The following is a 12,719-nucleotide window of genomic DNA, read 5'->3' as shown; positions in this document are numbered from 1 at the left end:
GTGACTCCTGGGGATGTTCCCACACTTGTGAATACTGCCGGCCTTCACCAAGCATGCTCAGGTATCTGAATTAACTGGAGTGGTGGAAGAGAAGTGATAGTCTTAAAAGAGTGACAACTCTTATTTCCTCCCCTGCCTCCTTTAGTTTTTTTTCCCCTTCGCTTGTTTGCCCATGGCCAGTTGAAGCTAGAATAGGTATTTTGCTGCCGTTGGAGAGCTATGACTGGCATTAGACTGTAAGAGCCCATTGCTCCCAAGTCTTTTTTGCAATACTTTTTTTAATGCTTGGCTTCTGCAAGAGGCTGATGTCCACACAGTGGCTTTTCTGTGTTCAGAGGAAGACTTCAGCTGTTCTTTCTGGGAAAGCCCCAGGAAGAAGTACAGTGTCGTACAGAACAACAAGGTCCTGCTGAGCTTGAGTTTATCAATAAGTGTGTAAAATTAGCAATGCTGCCTGTGAAATCATCATCTGAATTTCTCAATCTTTGAAACCTGTCAAGAATTTTTAGAAGCTGCTTCCTACAGCTGGGCACCCAAATAATCCCCCAATTTTCCCTTCCCCTCAAATTCTGGGAACTCATAGATGTTAAAGGAACAATGCCACAATCTAAAATAAAAAAATGAAATATCGTCTTCCCCTGTTGGGTTGTGGGTTTTCATTTTTGTTTTCTTTTTTAATATGTACCAGTAAGGATTTTGCTCTGTGGAACGTCTCATTGTTGATTTGCTAGCATTGAGCTAGCTGTGTCTGGCAAGCAATCTGTTTTGAGCAGAGGAATGTTTCCAGGTGAAATTCTTCCTGGTGTGGTCTCTTGCAGTGTTCTACCTCACATTTTAGAGACAGGGCTGTGTCTTGCCCTTTCTCACATTCCTCTTCCAATCACTGGGAGACTTCATTCCCCATCTTGTGTGCGCTGTCCCACCGGGGTGGTTCTTTTCTGCCTGAAGGGACCCAGAACGTTAGCATTTTGCTGTTGTCTCTAGAGGTGACATTCACCAGGGATCAGCACAACTCTTGCAGTTGACCCACGTTGTGTTCTGCAGAGCTCCCAGAATTGGTAATTTGAGACACGCACAGATGTACTACAGTGCATTAATCCATAGCATGGGAGAGACAGGTAGGTCAGGAGCAGCTTACCTTGCAAAAGATCCAAAGTTAAAGAACAGAGTGATCTGCCTGCTGCTGCTGCCCGTGGAAGAGTAATGCTCTCCAGTGACTGCACTCGTTCGTTTTGCTTCTGTGGCAGCCGGGCATAGCTTTCCTGAAAGACCAAATTCACTTTGTGGGTTTTAGACACAATACAGATATTTGGGGTTTTTTTAATGATTGACTAGTGAATGTTTCAGCTGATTGCTTGATGGCTTGTTTTTGTTTCCCTCTAACCTTTACTAAACAATGCCAATGATTTCTCTCAAATCGTTATCTTATTTAACCCTTTCTCCCTGCTGTCAGCCCACGCATGTTTTAGCAGTGATTCTAATGAAACATGAAGAGGCACCAGGTAGGCTCAGCCACACTGAGCCATGGGCACTTCCTGAGCTTGCTTGGTGAATCTGGGAGCATTATAGAGATTATCTTTGGGTTTGTGGGTGTGTTTTTTTTTTTGTCTGCAAGCTTATAATGGTTTCCTCTAAAACTTTTCCTCCAAAACTTTAGCACATAATGCTTTCAGCCATTAAAGCACATACTTTTTGTTTGGTTTTAGGTGGTGGGGGTTTTTTAAACCGACATCAGAGGCAATTGGAGGGCAGGTGTTAAAAGGTTTATGAAATATCTAGGCCTGAACAAAATGAAAGTAATTTTATTTCCAAGGAATACTTTCTATCTTAAATATTTTTTTAGTATAAAACAATGAGGAGAAAAGGAAAGGCAGTATAGATGCATTTTTATTTTTTTACTCCATCCTTTGGATAAGGGGTAACTGAGAGTAGACCTTTCCCCAAATTCAGAACTAGAAAATCTGAGTGTTTGACTGAAAATGTGATATTTCTGTTTTCAGGGAATAGAACAGTTGAAAAAGGAAGAGAGAAGATGGGCTAAAAAAACAAAATGGATGAACATGAAAGCAGTATTTGGCCATCCGTTCTCTATAGCATGGCTTAGCCCATTCGCAACACCAGACCAAGGAAAAGCAGACCCGTACCAGTATGTGGTCTGAGGAATTCTTGACCAGCATTTCCACTAAAATAGAAACATATTACAGCACTACTGTTATAAATTTTCCATGAATGTTTAAAACAAAAAGCAAAACAAACTTTTTTATGTCTATTAAATGGCTGATAATTGCAGAGAAAAAAAAGCCCTGTATTCCACAATTTTAGATAATTCTATATCTCTGGCTGAAACCGCTGCTGCTTTTTGTTGGGTTTTCTTTTTTTTTTCCCGTTCTTTTTTTTTTAATCTTGTTAACTTTACTGGCCTTTGTTTCTCTCTGCTTTCTGTATGGCATAACTAATGTGAAGGGGATTCTCTTTCTCTGTCGTGACCCACCTCTTCTGAGTAGATTCTCATGCTGTCTCCTGACTGTGATGAGCTCTGTGGAAGACATATGAGTGCCAACAGCCCTACACAGACACCTTTGGACTTCCTGAAGGAGCACATTGCTCTTTCGTAAGTGAACTTGAACGAGGAAGCAGACACTTCACTTACCAAAAGGTGCGAGACAAGAACGCGACACAGCAAGAGAGCCAGTTGACCTGGTGATTGCATACACTTAAAGTACTTAAAACAAATGTTGCCAACACCAATTCCCACCCCACCCTCCTTTTTCCTTCCGGCCACAGAACTGATTCCATCTTTCTGGCATTATTTTGTCTGTTCCCTCCCTTGTGCGCAGGAAATCGTTGCCCTCTTAGGGTAACTGTGGCAGATTTAGAAGACTCTTTGGGTTATTAAATGCCTTACACTTGCAGGAAAGAAAGAAATCCAATTTTTCAAGTGTTTAGAGTAGCAGAATCATCTTGTTTGTGTGTGTTTGTCTTGGTAAATGAGTTGTTAGAGCAATGCCTGCTAAACAGTGTTAACGTGAAAAACTGACATGAATGCCCAGACTACTATAAAGACTAATATTGATGGGATGTGTAGGTGTACCAGAGTGATTGATTCTATATTCTTAGCATTGCCCTGTTTTAGAGGTTTGTAAATCTTTTCTCATACTTGTGCATACATGTGTATGTGTGTAAACACACACACATATATGTGTAAGTGTTTTAAAGTGGGAAATATTGATGGTAAGGAGCATGCATACTGTTATGAACTGTGTGGTGATGAAAGTGGGAGGGACAGAAGGCATTCCAAAAACGGGTAGAGCTAAACCATTCATAACTACAACTGACATCTTGTGTTCAGGCGGGAATTTTATTATATTTTTGGATCGTGACTCCCATGGGCTCATCAAATGAATTGCAAACAAAGGAAAAATACAAATCAGCTGTGTCCATGACTTCCAAGGAATCTTTTCTTTCCTTGGTTTAAAATAAAATGGTATTTTTTTGGAAAATGACCTGTTTAGACTGTTTCAAAGCCATGGGGGAAGGGAGGGAAATCAGGGAAGAAGAAATTTAATGGATGTCTCATTTGGAAGTAATGTGAATGCTGCATCTTTTCAACCTGTCAATGCTTCCATATGGAAAACAAATGCAATAAAACTTTTCCAAAAACTTGTTTGCTGTTCTTATTTTCTTTCGTCACTTCAAACGTTGGGAAAAATCTGTAATGGTTTTCTGAACTTTCACTTCTCTACACAAGCAGGCGGAAGGATATAAAGGTTAATTAACTGAATGTTCAACTTTTGAGTTTAAAAATGAGTTAATCAGTATATACTGATTTGTTAACCAGTGGTTTTATTTCACCACTTGGAAGTGGCTGTCAGTCACTGCTCTGCTGTGTAGACAGGCTGTCTCTGCAGTCCTACTTGCTCAGGGTCAGATCATCAGGAGTATCTTGTGATCTCTGCTGCAGGACTGCACGGAGGGAGCCACAGGCTGCACCGGTGTCTGGGTGGGAAGATTCTGTGAAGGAAACGTGGCCTTTGCATACACGTTTCCTTAATGAAGAAAAGATCAGGAAGAGTTTAGGTTTTGCTTTTATAGTGCTGATACTGCTGATAGTGGAAAGCTATTGTAAATAAACATGTAGCTCTGATTTTAATACGCAATGGTGTTTTTCAGAGAATGCTCCCAGCTTAATAGTTAAGGGCTGGATCTTTGGCCAGGATCAGCTCAGCCGGTGAGGCACGTGCAGGTGGGAACTTGAACTGGTAGAGAATCAGGCCCTAAAACTGGCTTGATGCAAAATCAAATGTATTGGGGGGGGGGGGGGGCTTTAGTCACCTAGGCAATTAATAAATGAATGCATCTCTCTGTACAGTTCATTGCTTTAAAAATTGTTTTGATTATAAATTCCACTGGTCCACATTCCAGTTTTGGTGTATTTTAATTACCCTTATTCACTATGCATTTTGGAGGAAGATTGGTTACGTTGTTCTGACATTTTGATCATTGTGAAAAAATGTGCAATTACTCAGTTTTCTTGCATTCAAACAAATGCAAATTGTTAAACAGCGTTATATAGTATTGATATTTTCAGTCAAACTGTTTTCATTTTCAAATGAGACGTCATCACAGCTTGCAGAGATGTCCATTGGTACCTGTCGTGTGTGTGTCTCAGTAACAGGGCGTCCTCGGTTTTACTTGCACTGCACGACTTGGTGGTGCAATTTGATGGAATTTGAATGATACTAAATGTGGGTCAATATTAATATGAGAAAGGCAGACTTACTGGTTTGCTCATGGAAAGTATTTTCTCGGACAGGACTACCTGATTGCAGGTGCTAGTTCTGTTTTAGCATGGCCAAGAGAAACTGGAGGACAAACTCGAGCAAAGGCAGGGTACTTTTTTGAAAAGCTAAGCGGTGCTCCAAGCAGAAAGGAGTGCAAGGAACTGCTGTAGGGAAAGTCTGCCTTAATCGTGATTTCTGCTAGCAACGCTTCCTGTGTCTTCCCCTTAATGGACAAATTGTTACAATGCTTGCCTGCTCTGTTGGCTCTTTCCTTCTGGATTTTAAAGGTGTATTAAATGAATGCATTTCTTCTAACACACGAGAACTGACCTGCAGATTGCTTCTGGGTCAGGCCATGCAGCCCAGCATCCTTGGAGGAGGATGCTGGCACTGTGCAGGAGCAGATACTGAGGGCAATAGTGGGAGAAACGGGGTATATCCTACAGCATCGCAGTGGTAACAGGTCAACCTTGCCTTACTGTCCCCGCGTTTGCAACATTGTACCTCTTACTGAAATGGGGGTGTCCAGTATTTTATATTTCTCTATGTATGTCTTCTCTTTTCAGTATTTGTTCAAAATTATGTAGTTTGGAATACTGAAAGATAATGCTTTCTGAGCACTTCTTTTTTTAAGTGAAATAGCTGCATGATGGGAAAGAGAAATTGATGTTGGTTTAATTTGAAATACAATATTCTCTCTTTCTAAAATAATGGTGAGAGATTTTGGGTAAATATATTTTAAAAAAAAAAAGTTTCATTAAACAGTAATGAAATGCCTTCAACAGTTGCGCATTCCTTCCATCCCCCTTAAATTTTTTTTAAGGCAAAACTTCATGCCCTACTGACCGTGGGGCAGGCAGCCAAAATTAGACCAGGATACAATTTTTAAAACTTCTGCTCATTTTCAATACGTGCCCTGAAGGGATTAGTGAGGTCAGGCTGGGAGAGAGAAAGTATGCCCCTGCCTGCTCGATTAACTGCTCCCTAATCTGGCATTAGTACAACCTCGGCCTGACCTTGCTTATCGCCTCGGTTAGCAGGTACTGTTCAGAGCAGGTGAACGATGTTTTTCTGGGGAGGGAGGAGTGGGGTTGCTGCCCAGAAGCGTTCAAGATCCTTATTCCCAATTTAGATGGCAGCATGGATCGAACTGGATTACGCACGTGACTGAAGGCAGGGTTAAAGCTTGTGCTGCCGGGGAAGGGTTTCAGTGCTTGGTGTCTGTTTCTCCTCCTGCCCCATGCTGCTTGTTTTCCTTCTCTCTAGATACTCACGCAATAAATGCTGCAGCCGCGGTGACGGTTTGGTACTAACGCATTAGAAACCTCTGCAGTTTGCTGAGGAGCCGCTGACAACCAAAGGTCTTCCTCTGCTTTAAGCTGCAAAAGCGTCTGCCTCCCGGCTGCACGGCCGCAGGGCGCTGGAACCGGAGTATCCCAGAGGAAAAGCGCATGGTAGTGCTAAAAGGCTTTGCCAAGGCTCTGCTCTGCCGCGCAGAAGCGCTGCCCCTCTCCCGGCTTGCCGGCAGGGAGGTAAGGACTGGCACTGGCCGCGGCTGCACCAAGTGCCTCGTCCCAAGGGGCCGGAGGCTGCAAGGGATTTTCCCTGGAACAGTTGAAGCCGCGCATTTGCAAGCTTGGGAGCAGCGCAAAGGGACACGTGCCGGCGCTTAGCGTTGCAAGATGCACGTTTGTGCTTCAGGGCTTGAATTTTTCCCAAAATTGCAACCCTGAAGACTTCAGCTTCAGTATCGCATCATTTCTTTCTGCACGTTCACTGCTGGATTTCTCTTAAGTCAGCATGAGAATCGGGGCATGAATGAAGCTCACAAAACCTTTGCACGTAATTCTTTGGTTTATGGTGTGTTTTCTCCTGGGCCTGCTCATGCTGACTCAATGTTACTGCAAAACCAAGCTGCTGCTGTATTAAAATGTCATGTTATTTATAAGGCTTACTGCGAGTGCAGCTGTGGGGCCGCTGAGCTGTTGTGTGTACTCATTTCCCCCCCCTGCAAAGCTTTGAAATGTTTTGTGGGTCATTAGGGAAAACCTGCAGAATTAGAACGTGGCAAGTGTATTTTTCATCCAGCTCTTCTAAAACTGTTCTTTTAAATGGTTTTAACTGAATTTGCTCATTTTTCCTTTCCTTGGGTATCTCAAAACTTGGTTTCAGTATCCTTGCTTCTCTAAGAACAGAGTTTCTACATGGTCGCTTATGTATCATTGTGAGCATATCGTACGCAGCTGTAGATCTGACTCCTCTCTTACCAGATGCAAAAGATGAGCATAAAAAAATTATGCCCTATTTCACATAGCAGTAGCCTTAAAAAAAAAAAAAAAAAAAAAAAAAATCTTAGTTCCTTCTTTCTACATGGAGAAGACTACCAGGAAAAAACGCCGCTGCCCAAATTTGATGGACCTGTTATTTAAATACAATCAAAATGTTTGCTTTACTAAAAGTTCTTGGAGGGAGAATGAATCAGAATATTGACTGATGAAGGCTCCAGTCCTGCTTTGAGACCTCCTCTTCCATCTATACAGATTTCCTCACCTCCCAGTGGGTATCCGGCTTGCATTGTGATTTGTCCTTGACAATTTGTTAAATGGAAATTGTGTTCTTAAATATTTGCCCTTAATTGGCGCAGAGTAAGCTTGTTCTTATGTCAGCTTCTAATCAAGCCTAGATGTGGCTGTGGTAAATTCCTGATCACTGGAAAAAGCTGCAGAATTTTGCCTGTTTCTGAACTATTGTAGGTGAAATTTTAAGTTGTAGTTGTATTTTGTTACTCCTCGAAGGGATTCAAAAAGCATTGGGATGAGAGATCCACGTTTCCAAAAAGGACGGCTTTTTAGAAGCCATAAAAATCAATAGCAAGTCGTACCGAAATAAGTCACTGAGGTTCAGATTGCCCATGAATTTGGTCTTGGTTTAGGGTTTTGTTGTTAAATTCAGGGATGAAGTTCTCAGTAAGGCAGGACGTCTGTCTTCATTGTTAACAAAAACTTGAATAACATCCTGGTTGTAGAGAGGTAGTTTTGCACGTGCTACAGCAATTGGTGCACAAATAACCTGCTATGAACGTGAGACGACCCAAAACTCTTCTCTTTTTGCAGGGTATTGAGCGTCTTAAAAATCAGAAGCCAACCTGGGAGAAGATCAGCGGCTGGGAAGGAATGAAGCTGGCGTTTGGTGGTGCTTTCTCCTTGGGTTGGTTCAATCCCTTTTCGAACCTGAACTGTGAGAGCCCAGCCCCGGTCGAAGCGGCGGCGGCAGCTCCTCCGTCTGCAATAATGACCCAAGAAGAAATCGAGCAGTTTCTTGCTCAAGACGTTGCCATCCAAGTATTACATGAATAAGCAAAGCATCCTCCAAGATGTCAAGAGCAGCTTTCAGGTTTTTTTTTTTAATAACTACTTGTGCTGGAGATTTAAGGGGTTGTTTTTTAACATACTTTTTTGGTGCATTAAAAAATTCAGGAGTATTTATCTGGAAGCCAGGTACAGCACTAGCAGAAGCAATGCAAATCTCCAGAGAAAGCTTTATAAGTGATGAGATTCATAAGCTCCTTTTCGGACCTGCGACAGCTGCTTTATTGAGCTTTCCTTACTTGGCCTTTAAGGAAAGTTTATAATTGTTGGATAGATTGGTCCCAGCTCCCAGAAATGTGCAGTCCTAAGGAGTCTGCTTAATCTTTTGTTCCTACAGCCTTTTGGAGGGCTAAATGATAAGCCCTGCGCAATGGGCAGATTAGCCCAGCTCTAAAGGTTTTCTTGAAAAAACGCATCCTTTTTTAGCTCATCCCATGGATGCTGCCTCTGGATGATGAAAGCTGCTGGTGCTCAGGTCTTAGCAGAGGTGGGATACCGAGCTATGGACGCAGCACATGGGCGAGCTCCAAAACATCTCCAGGGGTAAATTTTAACCCTCTGTGCTCGTGGGGCTGCCCAAGACCGGTGGTGCTTGGCTGAGCCGTGTTGGAGCCGACGGCCTGGTGGTGGTGCCGGACTGGCAGGAGCCTTCGCCTGCGGCCAGCGCAGCCGAGAGCAGGCAAATATTGGCCGGGTTGTCGAGCTGCTGGGGGGGGGGAAGCTTTCGCCCGGGGGCTGCGGTTCGTTAGCACATAGGACACGCGGAGCGGGAGCTGCCTGGCCAAATTCTGCAGCCCAGAAAGCAGGCAGCTGGTCTGGGCCAGGCACTGGGGCTATTTCTGCGGTCAAAGAAGAGAGGGAGGCGTGAGCAGCCTGCTGACGGAGGTACTGGCTCTCTCCATTTGACTTGCCTAATTTAGATGTCTCTTTTTCTTTTCTTTTTTTTTTTTTTCCCCTGCCTCGATAGCCAGAGTTAGTTGAGAATGAATATTGCCTCTTAATCTTAGTGGTGTTTAACATTGTCCTATTAGTACTTGCCGTTATGCAGAGTTTCCTTACACTAATTTTGCAGCCAGCTCCTGGTGAAGGTCAGTGAACACGTAGAAGGAACGTGCATCGCTCAGAGAAGGCATCGCTGCAGGTGGAAATAGTTGCAGCAAAGTCCTGCGGAGGTGACGCAGGCCGCCGCATTCCAACACGCTCAAACACTTGGCATGCTCCAGACGTCAGTTAGCGTAGTTTTAATTTAGAGTGTTTTTCAACTGTTTTTTTAATTCGTGTCGTCTCCCTTAGCTTAATTGTCAGTAAATTTTGCAGGGTATTAGAGATGTGCTCCTGGTTTTCCCCAGCAGGATATGTTTGACTTCGTCTCCCTCTCCCCTGAAACGTGGACCAAAGATAACTGCTTCCTCTCAAAAGTAAGAGAAGGGAGTTTTGGGGATGAAAGCATGGTATTGTGGAAGACCTAGATGGAGTTGTTATTATTTATAGAAGCAATACCAAATGGAATTTGTGCAGGATTTTTTTCTTTTTTTCCCCCAAAAAAAGCATCTTACCATGTATTAATGGTGTGACATTCACGGCTACTGTGGAGGGATGAGATTCTCTCCTGGACTCGTCCTCTGCCACAGCAGTCCCTTTTTCTGGCAAAGGGTCTGGGAACAAACCGAGTGCCGTGACTGTTAAAAGCACAGCTTGGCTAAAACCTGGGAGTTTTCCCAAACAGTCATCCCATCCCCCCTGGATGTCTCCTCTTTTTCAGTGGAAAATAGATTTAGAAAAAATCATTAGGACCTGTGTATTTTAAAAACCTTTTTGGTAAAGGGAAACACCCTGCATTTGGGGGGAATTGAGGCGTCCTCTCATGTCATGTAGACACGAGGTCTCGAACATCGTTGCTCTGTGCAGCAGTGTGGTAGTGGGGGAAGAAGCCCTTCTGCTCCTGCCCCAGCCTAAGTTCCTCTCTCAGCGTCCCACAGGAAAGGGACGTCAGGGACATACGCAGATCTATAAGGGATTTCCTATAGGGAGCAATAGGGATGTTGAAGGAGGTAAAGTACGACTCCTTTTTAGCTTATGTTTTCTAATTTTGGCTTGCTGCTCGCCCTCTGCAGCTGGTTAACGTCCCTGCCTCAGTGCCGTGTCTGCAGAGTGGGAATGGTGCTACGGGGTCCTGGGGGAGAAACTAGTTGGTGGTTGAAAATGGCCTTGAGGCAAGTACATGGAGGTGTCAGCTTTGGCGAGACCCCCTCGCCCTGCATTTTGGTGATGCTTCTCGGGACATGGACCCTGCTTGTGTGGCTGTGGGTAGGCGCGGACGGAGGCAGCATATTTCCTCCTCCACTCTCAAACCTGGTTCATCTCATCATGAGGACGGGTGTCCTTCGCTTCCGTTTCCCACCTCTCATGTTGTTCCCCAGGTGCTGGCATTTCCAGGCTTTTTTTTTAATAGCTGAAGTGGAAAAGCAGTGTGAAGAGGGGGGTGAGAGCCAGAACAGCCATCTCCCCTCCTCCCACAGTGCCGTTATAGTTCGAGTGAGAGACTGGGACATGTCCCTGCGCCCTACGCAGAGCCGTGGGCAGCCAGCCCAGCCCCGGCCTTGGTGCCCCCCCAGACCTGGTGGGGTGACTTCCTATGTCCAAGTGAATTGGTGGTTCTGGTGTCTCTTGGCTGTCGGCTCCCTTATCCCCCTCTTCTTCCTCCCCCTCAAAGTTCCAGTACCCCTCGGTGTATCTCCTCTCTGTCTTGGTATAGTGTGGCAACTCTCAGAAATTGCAAAAGTCTTCACAAGTTGGAAAAATCTGGTTTATCCACAGCTCTGGCATAAACCTCCTTCTTTAATGACTACCTGATAGCTTGAGACCAAATGTGATTTTCATGAAATTGAAACCAAACCGACCGTTTTCCTTCCCTCCGTGCACTCCTTGCCCCTTGTTAAATCGTGCCTTTATCTTCAGGCTGTGCTGCTATGGTCCTGGCCAGCTCGCCGGGCCCTGGGGATGGTGCTCCTCGAGAGCACTCGCTGTGCTGCAATCCGCTGGAGATCCCATCGCTGCTCTGGCGCGAGGTGTTAATACGTGATGGACAAGGTCGTGGCAGACGTGGAAAGCGTTCTTGTACTTCCTATCTGGTGTCTTCTACAGCAGGTTTTCTATGCAGTGAAGAATTTACATCTCTTGAAAATATATATATTTTGCTGTTTGTAACTCCTTTTTATGCCTCTGGTCACTATTGTACTTATTAAAGAACTAATACTTCATCTGCCAAGGACTGCCTGCTCCTCCCTTCCCCGCGGTCACCGTGCACGGACCCTGTGCCCGCGCCGCCTGCGGAGAGGGGCTCCCGCTCCTGGCCCTGCCACCACCGGCGGTGGCCTTTTGCGGACCCAGTGCTGCCGCGGGACACCATGGGCAGAGGGGTGGCAGGGATCAGGGGAGCTTGGCCGCCTTTTGTGGCCCAGCCACCACCTGTGCGCTCCGCTGGGTGTTCCCTAAATGTTTGAAATGCAAGGCAGTGCTCAAAACCTTTCCCCCTCCCCTTTTTTCTTCCTCTCCTCCCCCTTTTTTCTTCCCTCCTTCCCCCTTTTTTTTGCCTCCCCCCCTTTTTTTTGCCTCCCCCCCTTTTTTTTGCCTCCCCCCCTTTTTTTTGCCTCCCCCCTTTTTTTCCCGCCTCCCCCCCTTTTTTTCCCGCCTCCCCCTCTTTTTTTTCCCTGCCTCCCCCCCTTTTTTTTCCCCGCCTCCCTTTTTATGGGCTGGCACATAACCAGGTGTAGTCGCCATTTCTTTTTTCCACTCTGCAGCCCTAATGCTTGAGCATTTGCCTTTTAAATAAACAAACGAACAAACCCCTATACTGCTATGTGGCTCAACTTCCTCTTTCCTCGCGGAAATGCTGGAAACCCCAGTGCCTGGCTGCTGCTGGCCATGTTGCGGCGATGCTGTGGAGCAGAGCTGTCCCTTGCCAGGTGCTGGGGTGTGCAGCTCAGTGGCAGGGCCAAATGGGCTCCAGCTGTGCACAGCTGTTGTCTCCTTCGATGTGACTATGGCTGGAAGAGCTCCAGATGTACATCACCATCAGGGTCCAGCGTGTAATCCAGCAGTGTTCAGGGTGGAAGGGGAAGGACAGAGGTTATACTTTCCCAGGGGAGCACTGGTAGTGGTGCTGGAGATGGTACTTCTTTCAAAAATGCCCGAGAACCCCCAAAAGAAATTGGGTGGGAGGAAATGAAGGTATATGAAAAATGGTGTTTGGGGGGACTGTGCCAGGCTTGCTCTTTTTGTTATCTAAAGCCAAAAAAAGTTGTATGCCAGTACATTCCCCAGCTGGCTAGCTGGGAGGGAGAGGGAATCGCCCAGGCAGGATTTGTTTAAAATGTTTCTTGAGCTGCGCAGCAGCCTGTGGTGTAGTGAGGTCCCTGGGTGGCCTCCCATGTAGGACACAGCCCGGGCAGCCACGCAGCTGCAAAACACCCCCTGGGCTCACACCCACCACCAGCTGAAGCCAGCACCTTCGTGCGCTCCAATCCCTGGCCTGAGGTGGGAACGTCCCCCCATGGGCTCCGGGCCACCC

At 45.5% G+C, this 12,719-nt stretch overlaps 1 protein-coding gene across 8 annotated transcripts in view; it reads left to right on the top strand.

Moving 5' to 3' along the window:
- The window catches only part of ZDHHC3 (zDHHC palmitoyltransferase 3), a 34,375-nt gene extending 22,966 nt beyond the window's left edge, over window positions 1-11,409 (top strand). For 4 of the 8 annotated variants that reach the window (XM_075143204.1, XM_075143203.1, XM_075143205.1 and 1 more), the window contains one exon: window positions 7,895-11,409. In XM_075143204.1, coding sequence (XP_074999305.1) covers window positions 7,895-8,137 — 243 coding nt within the window. In that variant the 3' untranslated portion in view covers window positions 8,138-11,409. Of the gene's footprint in view, window positions 1-2,000; window positions 3,664-7,894 lie in introns of those variants that run through there. The other 4 variants (XM_075143208.1, XM_075143207.1, XM_075143206.1 and 1 more) reach the window with 3 other exon arrangements.
- The last annotated feature ends 1,310 nt before the right edge of the window (window positions 11,410-12,719 follow it).

This window comes from Calonectris borealis, chromosome 2 (assembly GCF_964195595.1).
Source record: "Calonectris borealis chromosome 2, bCalBor7.hap1.2, whole genome shotgun sequence".
Lineage (NCBI taxonomy): Eukaryota > Metazoa > Chordata > Aves > Procellariiformes > Procellariidae > Calonectris > Calonectris borealis.
Note: the sequence above shows the minus strand (reverse complement) of the source record. Positions and strands in the feature narration are given on the sequence as shown.